General features: G+C 39.9%; 1 protein-coding gene across 1 annotated transcript; it reads left to right on the top strand.

Annotated features, from left to right (window-relative positions):
* Nucleotides 1–3,525: 3,525 nt before the first annotated feature.
* LOC130121524 (myosin heavy chain, fast skeletal muscle-like) lies at nucleotides 3,526–14,746 on the top strand. The gene is made up of 39 exons (XM_056290352.1): nucleotides 3,526–3,732; nucleotides 3,817–3,960; nucleotides 4,051–4,207; nucleotides 4,301–4,328; nucleotides 4,424–4,535; nucleotides 4,631–4,723; nucleotides 4,816–4,879; nucleotides 5,981–6,079; nucleotides 6,179–6,282; nucleotides 6,423–6,561; nucleotides 6,795–6,913; nucleotides 7,034–7,183; nucleotides 7,294–7,464; nucleotides 7,573–7,873; nucleotides 8,116–8,186; nucleotides 8,292–8,379; nucleotides 8,485–8,602; nucleotides 8,698–8,821; nucleotides 8,920–9,056; nucleotides 9,151–9,406; nucleotides 9,518–9,760; nucleotides 9,886–10,062; nucleotides 10,154–10,299; nucleotides 10,405–10,495; nucleotides 10,597–10,986; nucleotides 11,089–11,215; nucleotides 11,391–11,509; nucleotides 11,607–11,803; nucleotides 11,904–12,087; nucleotides 12,174–12,339; nucleotides 12,464–12,588; nucleotides 12,746–13,054; nucleotides 13,147–13,350; nucleotides 13,476–13,601; nucleotides 13,705–13,875; nucleotides 13,981–14,085; nucleotides 14,183–14,278; nucleotides 14,390–14,521; nucleotides 14,634–14,746. The coding sequence occupies exons 1-39, from the start codon at nucleotides 3,526–3,528 to the stop codon at nucleotides 14,652–14,654; spliced, it is 5,811 nt and encodes a 1,936-aa protein (XP_056146327.1). The 3' UTR covers nucleotides 14,655–14,746.
* Nucleotides 14,747–18,611: the final 3,865 nt, after the last annotated feature.

Here is an 18,611-nt window from a genome sequence, read left to right as displayed (position 1 = left end):
ACTCCAGGCCATTATCTTGCTCCAGGACGCTGAATGTGTCCAGGTAGTTGGCTGTGGGCTCATCATCAATTGAATCTCTGTCCGACTCAGCATCTGATTCTGCATCCTCAGACTGGCTCTGTTCTCCGAAGACACGAAACGCTTTAACGAAATTTGAGCCACTATCTGTTGTGGTTCTCACCACTTTGCCCCTAATTCTATACTGACAGTGTATGTCGTCAAGTGCCCCTGCAAGGACATCAAAGGTGTGGGACCCTCTTAACCTCTTACATGCAAGCGCAGCTGATCTCCTCTCAAAGGTTGCTTCATCCACCCAATGACCCGTCACCCCAATAAAACTTTGCTGGTGTGCCGTCCAACAATCTGTAGTGGTGGCAACGTAGCTCACTTTACTGAGATGGGACATGACATTCTTCTTCATCTGAATGGCAGATGCCTCTAATCTTGTCCGGACAGTGGGCCTGGAAATGACCTTGCATTGTGGATTTAGCGTTGTCAAAAGTTCTTTGAACGCAGGTTGTTCAACCAAATTAAATGTATGAAGGCCCTCACATATTAGCCTAATGATGATCTTGTCGATCGTGCCTTGTGGCACACGGCGGTTGCCACTGTCATGGCATCTTTTATATTTGTTTGCTTGCTTGGACTTGGTGGATTTGCTTGGTAGGTTCGCTTCCCTGGCTTTGCTCGGCTAAAAGCCAACTGTTTCAATGGATGTTTCCTCTGTGAAAAAAAAGGGTATTATCAGTAGAGGAATCAATGTGGTGCTTATTAAACACACTGAAATTAAAACTTTGATAAATAAAAGTTTTCTATTTCTTTAGTCATCACATTTTGTCTACTACATTGTATTAAGCAGAATATGCCACAATCCAGAGGGCATTACAATGCTGCACCCTTCCCAACAAAATCAATGATTTGGATTTGAATGCTAAAATTGAGATTTCAAATCAACATCAAAAGCCAATGTGTTTCTATAGCCTACCAGTATTATGATACAGAGGAAGGAGACATATCAATGCATGTGTAATCATCATAGCTGCTTGCATGCACACAGAGCAACAATCTCATACTAGTGATCTAATCCCTTGTCGTCGATATGAAGGAGTCAAAACAATCTTTTCTGGGTCTGCCTAGTAGGCGGGGAGCTACGAGGCCTTGCCGTGCAGTCGTGCACCCTCCTTACAATCGAACGAAACCAACTTTTTTTGAAAGGTCTGACCATGCTGAAAATGTTAACAAATGTTAACATTGAAAATGTTGGGTTGCACGTCATGTTTCAGGTACTCAATGCATTTCAATGTATTTCCCTCCATTGGCTCTCCACGAGCAAGGGGAAGGTGTGACATCTGTCTCTGCATGTTTAACACATCTAGAGGACACAAGCTTTTGGAAAATGTATGGTTTCAGTGGTATTATTGGCTTTCCATAATAGTAGAGACCAAAATTTAAAGTCTTTCTACTTGACTGGCCTTGTAAATCGAGTAGAAAGACTTTACATTTTGGCCTTTATTATTTAGAGAAAGCCAATAATACCACTAAAACCATACATTTATCACTAGATGTGATTAAACTTGCAAAGACAGATGTCACACTTTCCCCTTGCTCATGGAGAGTCATGTTCCTGTAATTGTAATGCATTTCCAATGGAGGGAAATACATTGAAATGCATTGAGTACCTGAAACATGAAATGCAACCCAAACTTTTCAATGTTAAGATTTGTTAACATGTTCAGCATGGTCAGACGTTTTTAAAAAAAGTTGGTTTCGTTCGATTGTAAGGAGGGTGCACGGTAAGGCCCCTTAGCTCCCCGCTTATAGTGGAGGAGCGCTGAGTGCCCTGTAATGTTGGTTAGGCAAAGTGCCTCACACTACAACCCTCTCTGTTAACACAGTTGATACATTTGATTTGACTGTAAATTCAAAGACACAATCAAATTGAAACCCGTGGCAATTTCGACGGGGTAACACCGACTATTCATAGCAGCTAAATTTAACCAAGGCTAATTTCCCCGAGTCCACTCAAGACTACTAGCAACTAACAGCTAGCCTTTACACACTCAAGTACCAGGGGCTAGCTGTTATGCAAACTTAGCCAATGTCCTAAAGACTTAAACAGACTGCAAATATACATTACGCGTTTTGTATCTATTTGAAGTACGATAAACATGCGGATTGTCAGCTGGAGCGAGTTCATTTGGTACTTAATGATGTGTCACATTTGATTATGTTAGCATAGCAGCTAATTAGAATGTGCTGGCTAGCTGTGGGTTTCTTCTACCGTCAATGGTTGCAGGTGCTAGCATAAAAATGCCCACGAAATGGGGTGAGCCTTACAGAATAAAACAGGTTGATGAGGTTGATGAACATGAATCGCAGTGACTTAAATGCAACCGAAACCTTTTATAAATATGTGAAACGCAACACCAACATGTCCCTGAATGAATGTGTTTCCTTGGCTTAAGTCGTGACGGTTTTATAAGCATTAAGCGTGCCAAAAAAGGGCCAATTATGGTTGTAATGTGGCAGGCACCACAATTAAACATTGAGCTGATCTATTTATACATTTTGATTTGCTAGACATGTCCGATTAAATTATGAAAACATGAATGGAAAATTTAAAAAGATATTACATTTAATATTTTACTATTAAATCTCAGTATTTACATAAATATTGTTGTGTATAAAATCTTAAAGTCTTGATAGCATTTTCATTACTCATGTGGCTAAAATAATATATAAAGTGTTTATATAAAATATATGATTTTTTTAAAAATAATGGTTCACTGTAGCACACACTGGGTGTATGTGAAAGGTACATTTTCAACTCTTCAGGGTGTGAAACAGAAAAGTTTGAAGAAAATCAAATACATGAGAGCCTTTTAAAGAAATGTCCATATTTAGTTTCTGCTTGCTTGGCAGATTGACCTCAATATAAGGGGGCTCATCATGAGATGAAGAGGCTGCAGGGGATTTCAGACTCTTCCAACCTGTGGTAAGTCAGACTGATGGCTTCAGTTGCATTAGAGAAGAACGTTGATTCAGACTGTTTCTTAAAATGATATAACCAAAGTCTGATGTGAGGTGTTTGATTGCTTGAATTAAATAGTCATTACTAAAATACATGGTTTAGATAATCCAATGAGTGTTTAAAAAAGATGAAAATAATACAATTTTGTATATTAATGCTTTCATAATTGATAATTTAGAAAGAGCAAATTCAAATAAATCATTGTGAAATAATCTAATTAATAAATAATTGTGGCATGTGTGTATATTAACTTTTATTTGGTATGGACAATCACTATATTGCTTAAAATCTAAATGATGGCAAATGATTGTTCACGTTTAGGGTCGACACTTGGGTAAAATTTCTCAGTGATTGGGTAGAAGAAAAAGGTGAGGTACACAAATGTCATAATTCACTGAATCCCTTTGCCATGTCTAGAATACAAAGCAAAAACAAATATTTATGAAATAGGAGAGGAATTCATTTCAGTGGTCTGTCTACAGAAAACTACCACCATGAGTACGGACGCGGAGATGGCCGTTTATGGCAAGGCTGCCATTTATCTCCGTAAGCCTGAGAAAGAGAGGCTTGAGGCTCAAAGCAAACCTTTTGATGCCAAAACTGCTGCATATGTGACTGATGTTAAGGAGCTGTACCTCAAATGTACAATCCTGAAGAGAGACGGTGGCAAAGTCACCGTTAAAGTGCTTGACACCCAGGACGTAGGTGAAAGTTCATTTGAAAGAATTAATTAAAGTAATACTTGCAGAACTTTTTTCAAGACAAACTCTCTTTCCATACTTTAGGAGAAAACGGTTAAGGAGGATGATGTGACCCCAATGAACCCTCCCAAGTTCGACAAAATTGAGGACATGGCCATGATGACCCATCTCAATGAAGCTTCTGTGCTGTATAACCTCAAAGAGCGTTATGCCGCATGGATGATTTACGTGAGAAAGCGTACTGGCTAAAGAACAATATTCATCTAGGACGCATGGACAGCATATGGTAAATGTTCATCTGTCTCTCATCTCTCTTAGACCTACTCTGGGCTCTTCTGTGCCACCGTGAACCCCTACAAGTGGCTCCCGGTGTACGATTCTGAGGTTGTTAATGCCTACAGAGGCAAAAAACGTATGGAGGCTCCACCCCATATCTTCTCTGTCTCTGACAATGCCTATCAGAACATGCTTACTGGTACGTCCTAGTCATAAAAATATATTAATTGACATTGCAATGAATATCTTCTATTTAAATGAAAAACACATTTCTTTCCTTTTCCTTTAACAGACAGGGAGAACCAGTCTATCTTGATCACGTACGTTTCACATTTATTGGCCCTCTATAATACCAACATGATCAAAGACATTGAGTAAATTCTATTAATCTGTGTATTTATAAATCTTTACCCAGTGGAGAATCTGGTGCTGGAAAGACTGTGAACACTAAGCGTGTCATTCAGTACTTTGCCACAATCTCTGTGGGTGGAGACAAGAAGAAGGACCAAACTTCTGGGAAGATGCAGGTATATTTACTCAAGTAGTTTTCAAACAAATTAGAAACATTCCTGGAGTTAAATATGTGCTGACATCAACATTATATGTAAAACTCCACATGTAGGGCTCACTGGAGGATCAGATTATTGCAGCCAATCCCTTGCTGGAGGCCTACGGTAATGCCAAGACTGTGAGGAATGACAACTCCTCTCGCTTTGTAAGTGTGGATAACCATAAATATATATTGATTGTTCTGGATTGTATAATGCTTCTGTAGTGGGACGCTAAAAATTATTCTTTTCCTGACAGGGTAAATTCATCAGAATCCATTTTGGCACTTCTGGTAAACTGGCTAGTGCTGATATTGAGACCTGTAAGTATCAATCACATGTGCTAAAGTTAAACAATAGAATATAAAACGGAGTTTGTTATCGTGAATATTATCACGGGCTGTGATTTGTTTGCAGGCACAAGCCGAAGGATGGTATTGCATGGTTATCACACCCATGATGTTATTGCAATAACACACAACATCAAGTGTTCCGTTTTATTTTCATGGCAGTTCAACAAAGTAAAGAAAATTAACCCAAAAATATTGTTTGAAATGTGTTTATAATATGAACAATTTCTTCCACTAAAAAAAGTAGTTCCATCACAAGTGGCTTATTGCAATGCAACATGGTTCAAACAATGCTGTGGAAAAAATATCACTAGACAATAATATCACTACTTGCAATTTAACAAATACCATACATTATTAAAATGACTTTTATGCATGTTCAATAGGTAAGAAGGTTTGTAGGTAAGAAAATCATAGAAAGTGGAATGAGTTCATCTGGACACAAAGTTTATTGACATTCCACTTAATCCCTTCAATCTTACAAGGGTGGGATACCTGCAGTCAGTTGAGATTTAAGAGGTCACTTAGATAAGTGATGAAACATTTCTCTCTCAATAAACATTGTGTCCAGATCAACTGATTCAATTTTCTGTGATTATTAAAATGAATAACAGAAAACATGTATTTAATGACAACATTAGTCAAAAATGCAAGCTACGTTGCTTCATTTAATGAAATAATTGTTTGGGTAAATCTTAATCATTACACTGATGTCCATTGTGTAGTTAGAGAAAGTGTGTGTGTAGGATCTTTATCACATTATAGTTTTATTCATTGGTCTTCTCCAATTGAAGCCAATCCATCAAAAATAAGGATAAGTCAACATTAAACCAAAATGGATAATTTGATACATATCCATTGTTGACACAGTCACTCGATGACAACCGCTGACATCAGCTGTTGGTGAAATCAGCCATTACAAGCAGAATAGAGGTGAAGTGATACAGTAACTGTGATGTTATTGTAAATAACACATAGATCTCGGCCAATCAGATTGCTTGATCACAATCCACTGTTGTATAAATTATTACAATATTGGTTAGGTAGAGTTTTAAACATGAATAACACTTACAGATCTGCTGGAGAAGTCCAGAGTGACATTCCAGCTTCCAGATGAGAGAGGCTACCACATCTTCTACCAGATGATGACCAACCACAAACCTGAGCTGATTGGTGAGCTGAATAACAGCAAGTAGAAAATGACTACAAACCAAGTAGTTAATTGCTTTAACATTCCACTTAATAATCCCTTCAATCTTTCCAAATTTATAGAAATGACGCTCATCACCACCAACCCATATGATTTCCCCATGTGCAGCCAGGGTCAGATCAGTGTGGCTAGCATTGATGACAAAGAAGAGTTGGTTGCTACTGATGTTAGTGATCTTCACTTTAACATCCAAACAGTATTTTTTTCATCTATTTTCTTTTGAGTATTTAACTGTAGGTATCCTGTGAAATACGATGTCTAATTTTTATTTTTTTATTAAATGTCACTTACCTGTTGTAAATGCAGACAGCCATTGATATCCTGGGCTTCACCCATGATGAGAAGATGTACATCTATAAGCTGACAGGTGCTGTGCTTCACCATGGTAACATGAAGTTCAAGCAGAAGCAGCGTGAGGAGCAGGCTGAGCCAGATGGCAATGAGGGTGAGTATTACATTTTTTCTGGATGCGGATAAGTTCAAAATGATGACATTTCATTAATATTGAAGGTTTTATTTTCCTTGTTGACAAATTTAACAATTAATGTCACAACAATTATTGTTGGGTTAATAGTCCTGCTATAAAAGAATGTCTTACCCTGTCTTACCCCACTGCTCCCACATAGAGTCATATTAATAAACCTTAACCATTTAAATGTATTTTATGTCATATTTTAGATGCTGACAAGATTGCTTATCTGCTGGGCCTTAACTCTGCTGACATGCTGAAGGCTCTGTGCTACCCCAGGGTAAAGGTGGGAAATGAGTATGTCACAAAAGGACAGACTGTGGCTCAGGTGAGTGCTGTGCCTTTATATGTGCCTGTGCCAATCTGTTGTTGAACTGATTTTAATAATTATCTCTCTCTCATGTTCAAAGATTCCAATTATGTTTAATCATATCACTGGGTTCCATAGGTTCATAACTCAGTGAGTGCCTTGGCTAAGTCTATCTATGAGAGGATGTTCTTGTGGATGGTCATCCGTATCAACCAGATGCTGGATACCAAGCAAGCAAGGCAGTTCTTCATTGGGGTCCTGGACATTGCTGGTTTTGAGATCTTTGATGTAAGTTTAAATTACTCATCTTTCACCTTTAATAGGTAGTTTAGTTTCATGATATCAATCTTTACTCTTTAACTATTAACTTATAACACCTAACCATTTCTCGGTTCCAGTTCAACAGCATGGAGCAACTGTGCATCAACTTCACCAATGAGAAGCTGCAGCAGTTCTTCAATCACCATATGTTTGTTCTGGAGCAAGAAGAGTACAAGAAGGAGGGTATCATCTGGGAGTTTATTGACTTTGGCATGGACTTAGCTGCCTGTATTGAGCTTATTGAGAAGGTAAACAGTCACCCTTGTATTTCAGGCAATGGATATTTCAATAATGTAATTAATCTTAGTATGCATAGGGCCAAGAATTATCTTATTTTCTCCTTCCATACACTGTAGCCCATGGGTATCTTTTCCATCCTTGAAGAGGAGTGCATGTTCCCCAAGGCTTCAGACATAACCTTCAAAAACAAACTGTATGACCAGCATCTTGGAAAAACCAAAGCTTTTGAAAAGCCAAAACCTGCCAAGGGCAAGGCTGAGGCCGACTTCTCTCTGGTGCACTATGCTGGGACTGTGGACTACAATGTCAGGGGGTGGCTGGACAAGAATAAGGATCCTCTGAATGACTCGGTTGTGCAGCTGTATCAGAAGTCTGGAGTTAAATTGCTGCCCGTTTTGTATCCCCCTGTTGTTGAAGGTACCATATCAGCAAATGGAATTGCTATTTTACATTTTTAACAAATGTTTTCCTTTTTTAACATAGGTTTTTCTTCTTCTTTTTTAAATTGTAAGACTCCTCTTAGTAATCTGTTTTGTGAGTGATACATTGCATTATTAAATGTATGTATTAAAATCATCCTTACGATGACCTTAAAACATTTTTATCAATGATGAAATTAAACAACACTCATCATAAAAGCTTGTGATATTTAATAACAGAGGTTGGAGGTAGCAAGGGAGGCAAGAAGAAGAAGGGTGGTTCTATGCAGACTGTGTCTTCACAGTTCAGGGTAAGATTTAAAAACTGTTGTTATAGTTAATAATTTGCATACACAAACACACTCCTAGATAGATAGATAGATATTACATGTCATGTCTTTATTTTCTGTATGCAGGAAAACTTGGGAAAGCTGATGACTAACTTGAGGAGCACCCATCCTCACTTTGTGCGTTGCCTGATCCCCAACGAGTCAAAAACTCCAGGTATTTTAATTGTGATAAATGCTTTTGTCACTGTAGGGTACGGTAGCTTACCATTTCAATAACACTTAAGGGAAAGATGGAATTATGCTTTTGTATTTTTTACAGGTCTGATGGAGAACTTCTTGGTTATCCACCAGCTGAGGTGTAACGGTGTACTGGAGGGTATCAGAATTTGCAGAAAAGGTTTCCCCAGCCGAATCCTTTATGGTGACTTCAAGCAGAGGTAATCATTGACATTTCAGTGGTAAGGAGGGATTATTAAGCTCAAAAAAAGTAAAAAGATTTAACAAGACATTGTCATGAACTGTCTTACAAAAGGTACAAAGTGCTGAACGCCAGTGTTATCCCTGAGGGGCAGTTCATTGACAACAAGAAGGCTTCTGAGAAGCTTCTTGGGTCAATTGATGTTGATCACGAGCAGTACAAGTTTGGACATACCAAGGTAAACATTACTGTCTTATATCATGATGAGGCAATTAAATTGAATTCCATTCATAGCTGAAAAACAGTCGAATATGATATTTGTTTTACCCTCCTCAGGTGTTCTTCAAAGCTGGTCTGCTGGGTACTCTTGAGGAGATGCGAGATGAGAAGCTTGCTAAACTGGTCACCATGACTCAGGCCCTCTGCCGTGGTTACCTGATGAGAAAGGAGTTTGTTAAAATGATGGAGCGGAGGTATGTTCCAAGAAATAAATTAAAAAATACAAATTCATGAAATATGCAGTCTCAGAATGATGTTGTCCATAACAATAATATATTCATCCCTTAGGGAAGCCATTTACACCATCCAGTACAACGTCCGTTCTTTCATGAATGTCAAACACTGGCCATGGATGAAGGTGTACTACAAGATCAAGCCTCTTTTGAAGACTGCTGAAACTGAGAAGGAGCTTGCCAATATGAAGGAGAACTATGACAAAATGAAATCAGACCTGGCTACTGCTCTGGCCAAGAAGAAAGAACTGGAAGAGAAGATGGTTTCTATTGTGCAAGAGAAGAATGACCTGCAGCTACAAGTGGCATCTGTTAGTAGACTCAATCGACAGCTTTATTTCTGAATTTAAACAGAGCTTATGTTGACATCCTCCATGTTTTGTTGTTTTTATTGTTGTTTTTTATGCTTATTTGTTAACTAGGAATCAGAGAATCTGTCAGATGCTGAGGAGAGATGTGAAGGACTTATCAAGAGCAAGATCCAACTGGAGGCTAAACTCAAAGACACAACCGAGAGGCTGGAGGATGAGGAGGAAATTAATGCTGAGCTGACTGCCAAGAAGAGGAAGTTGGAGGATGAATGCTCTGAGCTTAAGAAAGACATTGATGACCTGGAGCTTACCTTGGCCAAAGTGGAGAAGGAGAAACATGCCACCGAGAACAAGGTTCATGAGTGTCCATTTATTTTGCTAATATGTCAGCCAGTATCAATAAGAATATAATAATCTGCTATTTATTATCTGTCTTGATCCATTGAATACATTTTATTTCATTTGATTTGCATATGTAGGTGAAGAACCTCACTGAGGAGATGGCCTCTCAGGATGAAAGCATTGCTAAGCTGACAAAGGAGAAGAAAGCCCTTCAAGAGGCACATCAACAGACTCTTGATGATCTGCAGGCAGAAGAAGATAAAGTCAATACGTTGACCAAATCCAAAACCAAGCTTGAGCAGCAAGTGGATGATGTGAGACTTTTAAAAGTGTAATTAGGTACTAAGATTTTTAAAAGTGATGTGTCTGCTCTTGAAATTTAATTAAAAATATGTTAATTTGCAGCTTGAAGGTTCTCTGGAGCAAGAGAAGAAACTCCGCATGGACCTTGAGAGAGCCAAGAGAAAGCTCGAGGGTGATCTGAAACTGGCTCAAGAATCTATCATGGACCTTGAGAATGACAAACAGCAGTCTGATGAGAAACTGAAGAAGTAATTGTTTAAATAACAATTGTGGCTAAGATTTTATAATACATTCAGAGTATACATTTTAGGATTAGAATCTTACAAATGATGTAACTTGAATTTATTCTTTAGGAAGGACTTTGAGACAAGCCAGCTTCTGAGTAAGATTGAGGATGAACAATCTTTGGGTGCTCAACTACAGAAGAAAATCAAGGAGCTCCAGGTTTTTTTTTTCAAGTTTTTAATAAACCTTGTTTTTCGTCTTTAAACATACCCTGTGTTACGTGTAAAAGTTTATATTTTAATCCAATATTCATTTCAAAGGCTCGTATTGAGGAACTGGAGGAAGAAATTGAGGCTGAGCGTTCTGCTCGTGCCAAGGTTGAAAAACAGAGAGCTGACCTCTCCAGGGAACTTGAAGAGATCAGTGAGAGACTTGAGGAGGCTGGAGGAGCCACTGCTGCTCAGATTGAGATGAACAAGAAGCGTGAAGCTGAGTTGCAGAAGCTGCGTCGTGACCTTGAGGAGTCCACTTTGCAACATGAAGCAACTGCGGCTGCACTCCGCAAGAAGCAGGCTGACAGTGTTGCAGAGCTGGGAGAGCAGATTGACAACCTGCAGCGTGTCAAGCAGAAGCTTGAGAAAGAGAAGAGTGAATACAAGATGGAGATCGATGACCTCTCCAGCAACATGGAGGCTGTTGCAAAGACCAAGGCATAATGCTGTTCTTACATGAACATTTTGTAAATGCAAATTTTAGAAAAAGCATAAAAAATGGGAATACATTTTCTTAACTATTGCAATCTTAATTAACAGGGAAATCTTGAAAAGATGTGCCGCACACTTGAAGACCAGCTTAGTGAACTCAAAGCTAAGCATGATGAGACTGTTCGCCAGATAAATGATATAAGCAGTCAGAGGGCAAGGCTGATGACAGAGAATGGTAGGTATTGCCTCCAAACCTATTTTTACATTCATAAAAAGTGCCAACAACAGGCTTTGGTTTTTGTACATAAGTTTAAGGATAGTATTTGTTTAAGAAATAATTATTCTGGGCCATACCAAAGGAAGTTTTTAAAATGTGCAAATTTTAAAAAGATGAATTTAATTTCCAACAGGTGAGTTTGGTCGTCAGCTTGAAGAGAAAGAGGCTCTGGTCTCCCAGCTGACCCGAGGAAAACAGGCCTTCACACAGCAGATTGAAGAGTTTAAGAGACAGGTCGAGGAGGAGGTTAAGGTCAGTAATTATTTACACTTTAGATTTCATATGAACTTCATAGAGAATTTCATGTTCTTAAATTGTTTGCTAAAAAAAAACCCAAAACCTCATCTAGGCCAAGAATGCTCTTGCCCATGGTGTGCAATCTGCTCGCCATGACTGTGATCTTCTGAGGGAGCAGTTTGAAGAGGAGCAGGAGGCCAAGGCTGAGCTGCAGCGTGGAATGTCTAAGGCTAACAGTGAAGTGGCCCAGTGGAGAACCAAGTATGAAACTGATGCTATCCAGCGCACTGAGGAGCTGGAGGAGTCTAAGTGAGTCAATTATTCATTTTCTCTTATTCACTTCGATTCATGTTTTTTATTTGACTTATTTTCTCTTATATACATGATTACTTTGACAATTGTTTAACAGGAAAAAGCTTGCCCAGCGTCTCCAGGAGGCTGAGGAGCAGATCGAGGCTGTGAATTCCAAGTGTGCCTCTCTGGAGAAGACCAAACAGAGACTCCAGAGTGAAGTGGAGGACCTCATGATTGATGTGGAGAGAGCAAATGGTCTTGCTGCAAACCTTGACAAAAAGCAGAGAAACTTTGATAAGGTGTGATCATGTGTATCCCTATACATGCTATAGCCACTGAAAGGAGAACTTTTTACCTTACTAATTTTCGCACAATTATCAAACAGGTCTTGGCAGAATGGAAACAGAAATATGAAGAGGGTCAGGCAGAGCTTGAAGGAGCTCAGAAAGAGGCTCGGTCTCTCAGCACTGAGCTGTTCAAGATGAAGAACTCCTATGAGGAGGCTCTTGACCAGCTGGAGACCATGAAGCGTGAGAACAAGAACCTGCAACGTGAGTATTCACTATTATAAACATCAATTATATTTGATATAACATTAGTGTATATTAGCCTGGATGAATGACATAACCTACACTTCAATGCTTAAAAATACTAAACACATGTAACACACTGCAGAGGAGATCTCAGATCTGACTGAGCAGATTGGTGAGACTGGAAAGAGCATCCATGAGCTGGAAAAATCCAAGAAGCAGGCTGAGACAGAAAAGTCTGAGATCCAGACAGCTCTTGAGGAGGCTGAGGTAAAATAATCATTAACTGGAAAGAGGTCAACATTTGCAATGGGCAGTGCTTTTTTTCTGAGTGAAATCTTCATATATAATAGAACAAGGAGGCAAATGAACAAAAAAAAATAATTAAAAGTTAAGAAGGGCCCTACATTAACAATTCTAATTTTAGGGAACCCTGGAACATGAAGAGTCCAAGATTCTGCGTGTCCAGCTGGAACTCAACCAAATTAAGGGTGAGGTTGACAGGAAACTGGCGGAGAAGGATGAGGAGATGGAGCAAATCAAGAGGAACAGCCAGAGGGTGGTTGACTCCATGCAGAGCACTCTGGACTCTGAGGTCAGGAGCAGGAATGATGCCCTGAGAATTAAGAAGAAGATGGAGGGAGACCTGAATGAGATGGAGATTCAGCTGAGCCATGCTAACCGCCAGGCTGCTGAGGCTCAGAAGCAGCTGAGGAATGTTCAAGGACAATTTAAGGTACATGACATAACAACTGTACAATCAACCACTGTATATTACCTTATCAGATATTTTTTTTAACTATTTCCATCTCAAAATCTTCACACAAGGATGCCCAGTTGCACCTTGATGATGCTGTCAGAGCACAGGAGGATCTGAAGGAGCAGGCTGCCATGGTGGACCGTAGAAATGGTCTCATGGTGGCTGAAATTGAGGAGCTGAGGGCTGCTCTGGAACAGACAGAGAGAGGCCGCAAAGTGGCTGAACAAGAGCTGGTGGATGCTAGTGAACGTGTTGGTCTGTTACACTCTCAGGTAAGCAAATAAACAAACTACTTCAACACTGATTTGGGGTGATACTTTATCCATGTCATTATCTGCATCTCATTGAGAATGTGTGTGTGTTTACAGTCATAAGTAAAATGATACCATTCTTTCAGAATACAAGCCTTCTGAACACAAAGAAGAAGCTTGAGGCTGAACTCATTCAGGTCCAAAGTGAAGTGGATGACACTGTTCAGGAAGCCAGAAATGCAGAGGAGAAGGCTAAGAAGGCCATCACTGATGTAGGTTTACATTCTTTTTGTCAGAGCCTTTGTTAGTCCGCAAGTCTGGAGGAGAACACATCACTTATAAAACTGTTAAATTAATAATGATTCATTTTTTTAGGCTGCTATGATGGCGGAGGAGCTGAAGAAAGAGCAGGATACAAGTGCTCACCTAGAGAGGATGAAGAAGAACCTGGAGGTCACTGTCAAGGACCTGCAGCATCGTCTAGATGAGGCTGAGAACCTGGCCATGAAGGGTGGCAAGAAGCAACTCCAGAAACTGGAATCTAGGGTAAGATAAAGCAAGAAAAACCACATGGTAAAACATACATAGTTGAACCGACGAATAAATTTTCGAGCATAAACTGTGTTGTTAATGTCTAACTGTTCTCCATAGGTGCGTGAGCTGGAAACAGAAGTTGAGGCTGAACAGAGACGTGGAGGAGATGCTGTTAAGGGTGTTCGCAAATATGAGAGGAGGGTGAAGGAACTTACATACCAGGTATACTATATTCCTCTCAGATTCAACCAATTAACTAACTGCAACACCACGATCGAATAAACTCTTACTTAAATGTAAAATTTCCTATTTACTTTAGACTGAGGAGGACAAAAAGAATGTCAGTAGGCTGCAGGATCTAGTAGACAAACTTCAGTTGAAAGTGAAGTCCTACAAGAGGCAGGCTGAGGAAGCGGTAAGTTTTAATTTCAGGAACATAAAATTGTTCAAATCATATTTGAATTTAGGTAATGTTATGTAACATCCATGTAATTCATAAACAATGCCATCTATGATGGGTATACAGGAGGAACAGGCAAACTCTTACCTGTCCAAGTGCAGGAAGATTCAGCATGAACTGGAGGAGGCTGAGGAACGTGCTGACATCTCTGAGTCTCAAGTCAACAAACTGAGAGCTAAGAGTCGGGACTCTGGCAAGGTAAATGTGTGTAAGAGCATAACTGATAATCAGTCTGTGTGATATGACATATAAGTGTCATTTACATAGTGACTAAATATCTTAATATATTCTATTTCTTTTTTCTTTACAGGGAAAACAGGCTGCTGAATAGATTTGCTGACTTTCTCTATTTTATGCCTCTTCTTATGAAGAATTCATAAAATATGAATTCTTTGTTGTCAATAAATGTTGCTGCTAAAATTATCTTGTTTCGTTTGACTAATCAAGCATTTTTTAAATGTATCTGCTGTATTAGAGTCTCCAGTCAGTTGAAATTAGATATTCATATGATATGAATGATAATCAATTAAAAGGTAGCCATCCATTTTAAGTCTAACTCAAGGCATAAACCAACATACATAAAAATGGAAGAAAACAAAACAAACAAAAAAACAATGGATTTTGAGATCATAGACATCTTTCATAATATTCTTTGCATAAGCTCCACTTAAACATAGACTAATGGTTCAGGCTTAGATTTCTTGAGTTATCTTATTTTAGGGTTTCCTATAATATATAATCGACATGTGGATAAAGAACAACATGGTAAATAAGTATTACATTAGTTGTCTATATTTCCTTTTATTCTCTCTGATTGCATTTAGAACTCAAATCTCTTTATTCACTTAGCAAAGCAAATGTGAGGGAGTTGGTGGCATTGTTGCAGATATATATCGTCACCTTCTTAAAATAATGGCCTAAGTCAAATTTTCAAGTTTTTCAAAAAACAGAATAAACTGACAAGTTTTGTTTCAGTTTCAGTTTATTCTTTTTTTTTAAAAACTTGAAAATATGACTTAGGCCGTTATTTTGTTTTTCAAAAAACAGAATAAACTGACAAATTTTGTTTCAATTTATTCTGTTTTTTGAAAAACTTGAAAATATGATTAAGGCCATTATTTTAAGAAGGTGAAGATATTGCACATTCATGAGAACACAGTTTACAGTACACGTTATTCCAACACACTATAGACCCCTTAACATGTGACGTAAAAGCTGTGTTTTAAATAAGACGCGCTTAGAACGTGTGGCAAAACATGACCAAGAAACAACGTGCATGCCTATGAAACTCACAGATGAAAGCATATAAAACTGGAAATCTCAGAATATGTTGAAGGTCTAAGCAAGGAAGACAAAAACCATTACGATTCGAAATTTACGCTAAGCACAGGAGAAAAACTTCCCGATCCGTTTATGCTTGCTGAAGCTCAGTGGACAAGTGATATCATGAAGTTGCCAAACATCTGCTGGAGGGATGTGACTGAATACCTCATAGACACACGAAGTACATTTGCGAAAGAATCAATGAAGGCATACAAGAAGCATACGATTACTTTGTAGGTGGACATGTCCAAGACTGCTTTGACCATCCGTTATTGAAGGAAAAGCTTTGCTTCATTAAATCAAAGGTAAGTCCTTGTAGTTTAATTGTTTGTACGGTTGAATTGTTTATATTCAACAAAAGTTGAATTGGGGTGCATGGGAGTTTGACCAGCCAGTCTACATGTGTTTTGTGGACTTGGAGAAGGCTTACGACCGTGTACCCCGGGGCACTCTGTGGAGGGTACTGCGGGAGTATGGGGTACTGTTGCAGTTACTGCAAGCCATCCGGTCCTTGTATAACCAAAGTCTGAGCTGTGTCTGCATTCTCGGCACAAAGTCAAACACGTTTTCGGTGGGTGTCGGACTCCGCCAAGGTTGTTCCTTATCTCTGATTCTGTTTGTGATATTCATGGACAGGATCTCAAGGCGCAGCCAAGGTGAGGAGCGTGTCCATTTTGGGAACCTCAGAATTGCATCTCTGCTCTTTGCAGATGATGTGGTTTTGTTGGCTTCATCAAAACGCGACCTCCAGCACGCACTGGGGGGGGGGGGGGTTGCAGCTGAGTGTGAAATGGCCGGTATGAGAGTCAGCACCTCAAAATCTGAGGCCATGGTTCTCTACCTGAAAACTGTGACTTGCTCCTTCCGGGTTGGGGATGAGTTGTTGCCTCAAGTGAAAGAGTTCAGGTATCTCGGGGTCTTGTTCACGAGTGGTGCAGGAGATTGACAGGCGGATTGGTGCAACATCAGCAGTAATGCGGACATTGTACCGGACTGTTGTGATGAAGAGGGAGCTGAGCTGGAAGGCAAAGCTTTCAATTACCTAACCTCACACCCTCTTACCCTCAGGTGCGCTTGTTTCTTCCAGTCCTCCCGAAGGGATCGCATGAATCCACGCCTGTCTTCTTCGTTTTTCGATTGGCGTTTTCCCTTTTGGCATGCGATAAAAATGCAGATGCTTGTTTTTATCATCTTTACAATTTGTACGACCGACAGCGCAACAACTGTGAGGCATTTCATTTCGTTTTAAATCGATTTTTCCGTGATGATCTCGTCGAAATGAACGTAGTAACGTTTACAATCACAAGACTTGTGGCCGCTTTTTGCCTCACAATCAGCGCACGCACATTTGGTGCAGGTAAACGGGAATACACCGGACTTTTGACTGTGTGTGTGTGTGTGTGTGTGTGTGTGTGTGTGAGAGAGAGAGACAGACAGACAGACAGACAGACAGACAGACAGACAGACAGAAGTGTAGAGGGAGCTGGCTCTGCCCGTCGGCTCTGATATACGACAACGTGCGTTGGGAAATGGCTTCTGGCTACTGCCTTCGTGAGATTCGGCTTCGAGAGATCAATAACTGCTGTTTTTTCTCTTACTATCTCTTCTCTACATTCTGTCCTAACCTCTTCATTTGTTCTACTGATTTAGCTGTTTTCTGTGCTAGTTTTCTTTCTCAAACGACTCTGGTGTTTAGTAGGCAGCCTATCGTTTCTAGTTGCTTACTAGCTTCGATCTTTGCCTAGCTTAGCAGTTAGTGTTATTGTGTTTGCAGTCAAAGCAGCCTCGTTAAAAAGATGGTGTGTGGTGTGTGACTGTCTGACATCTAACTAATAAGAACAACCTCACCAATAAGTCCGAACCCTCAGGTTCCTTTAATAAGCTGCTTGACCACGTTTTTAGAACACAGCAACAGACTTCCTGTTAACGTCACATACCACAAATCCCGAGACAGCTGTACTGATGCGTTCGCATTACCATCACAGTAGGATATTCAAAACATTACGTCTCCCCCTCAAAGCTGCGTCCCTCTCCATAACTATCACACAAAAGTTTTATACATTTTTACATACCTTTTTTACATACATTATTTTATTTATTTTCATTTTTATATACTCTGGCGAATTCTACTGGAGTGTTCCTGCTCGAAGTTCATTTGCATATTACCCACGATACAACTGAAGTGTCAATGTTTTGGTTATGTTGTGGGATATTGAACACGTTAAAAACGGGCATATGTGTTACAGATAGCGGGGATGTGGTGGAAGGTAATAATAATAATAATAATAATAAATCAATCTTATATAGCGCTTTTCAAGTACTCAAAGTCGCTTAACAATAAATGGAGTGAAACAAGACGATAGAGGATCATAACACAGACATACAGGGGTGGATGGGAAGGGGGGCTACGAGAGGGAGAAGCGGCAGCCACAGACGACTCTAGCAGTACTCTCCGACTTGGACGGATATAAAGGGGAAAGAAAAACAAACATCATAAATCACATAAATCACAGATGCAGGTCAAGCGCTCAGTCCCCAGCCTGCCCCAGTCCAGGGGTGTATGAGCAGTTTGGGGGGCACGAGAAGGCAATGGAGAAAAGGTGTGTCTTTAGACGGGATTGGAAGAGTGAGAGGGATTCTGAGTTTCTAATGATTTGGGGAAGTGAGTTCCAGAGCCTGGGAGCTACTCTGGAGAAGGCTCGGTCACCAAAGCCACGGAGACTGGACCTGGGGGTAGAGAGAAGGGAGGCTGAGGTGGATCTGAGGGACCAAGAGGGTTTGTAGGGGGAGAGGAGATCGGTGAGGTATGGGGGAGCCAATTTGTGAAGGGCTTTATAGGTAAGAACCAGGAGTTTGTAATTGATCCGGTGGGAGATGGGTAGCCAGAGGAGGTCTTTTAGGACTGGGGTGATGTGGTGCCAGGATTTGGTGAAAGTTAAAAGTCGGGCGCATGCGTTCTGGACCA

The sequence above is a fragment of the Lampris incognitus genome, chromosome 12 (assembly GCF_029633865.1).
Source record: "Lampris incognitus isolate fLamInc1 chromosome 12, fLamInc1.hap2, whole genome shotgun sequence".
NCBI lineage: Eukaryota > Metazoa > Chordata > Actinopteri > Lampriformes > Lampridae > Lampris > Lampris incognitus.
The sequence above is the reverse complement of the archived record's forward strand: the minus strand, read 5'-3'. Positions and strand labels throughout refer to the sequence as shown.

Excerpts from the sequence above, each read along its gene's own strand:
- LOC130121524 (XM_056290352.1), top strand. The coding sequence starts at position 3,526 with ATGAGTACGGACGCGGAGATGGCCGTTTATGGCAAGGCTGCCATTTAT. Across the intron at positions 3,733-3,816 it reads AAGTGCTTGACACCCAGGAC|GAGAAAACGGTTAAGGAGGA; the intron begins GTAGGTGAAAGT and ends TCCATACTTTAG. Across the intron at positions 14,279-14,389 it reads AGAGGCAGGCTGAGGAAGCG|GAGGAACAGGCAAACTCTTA; the intron begins GTAAGTTTTAAT and ends ATGGGTATACAG.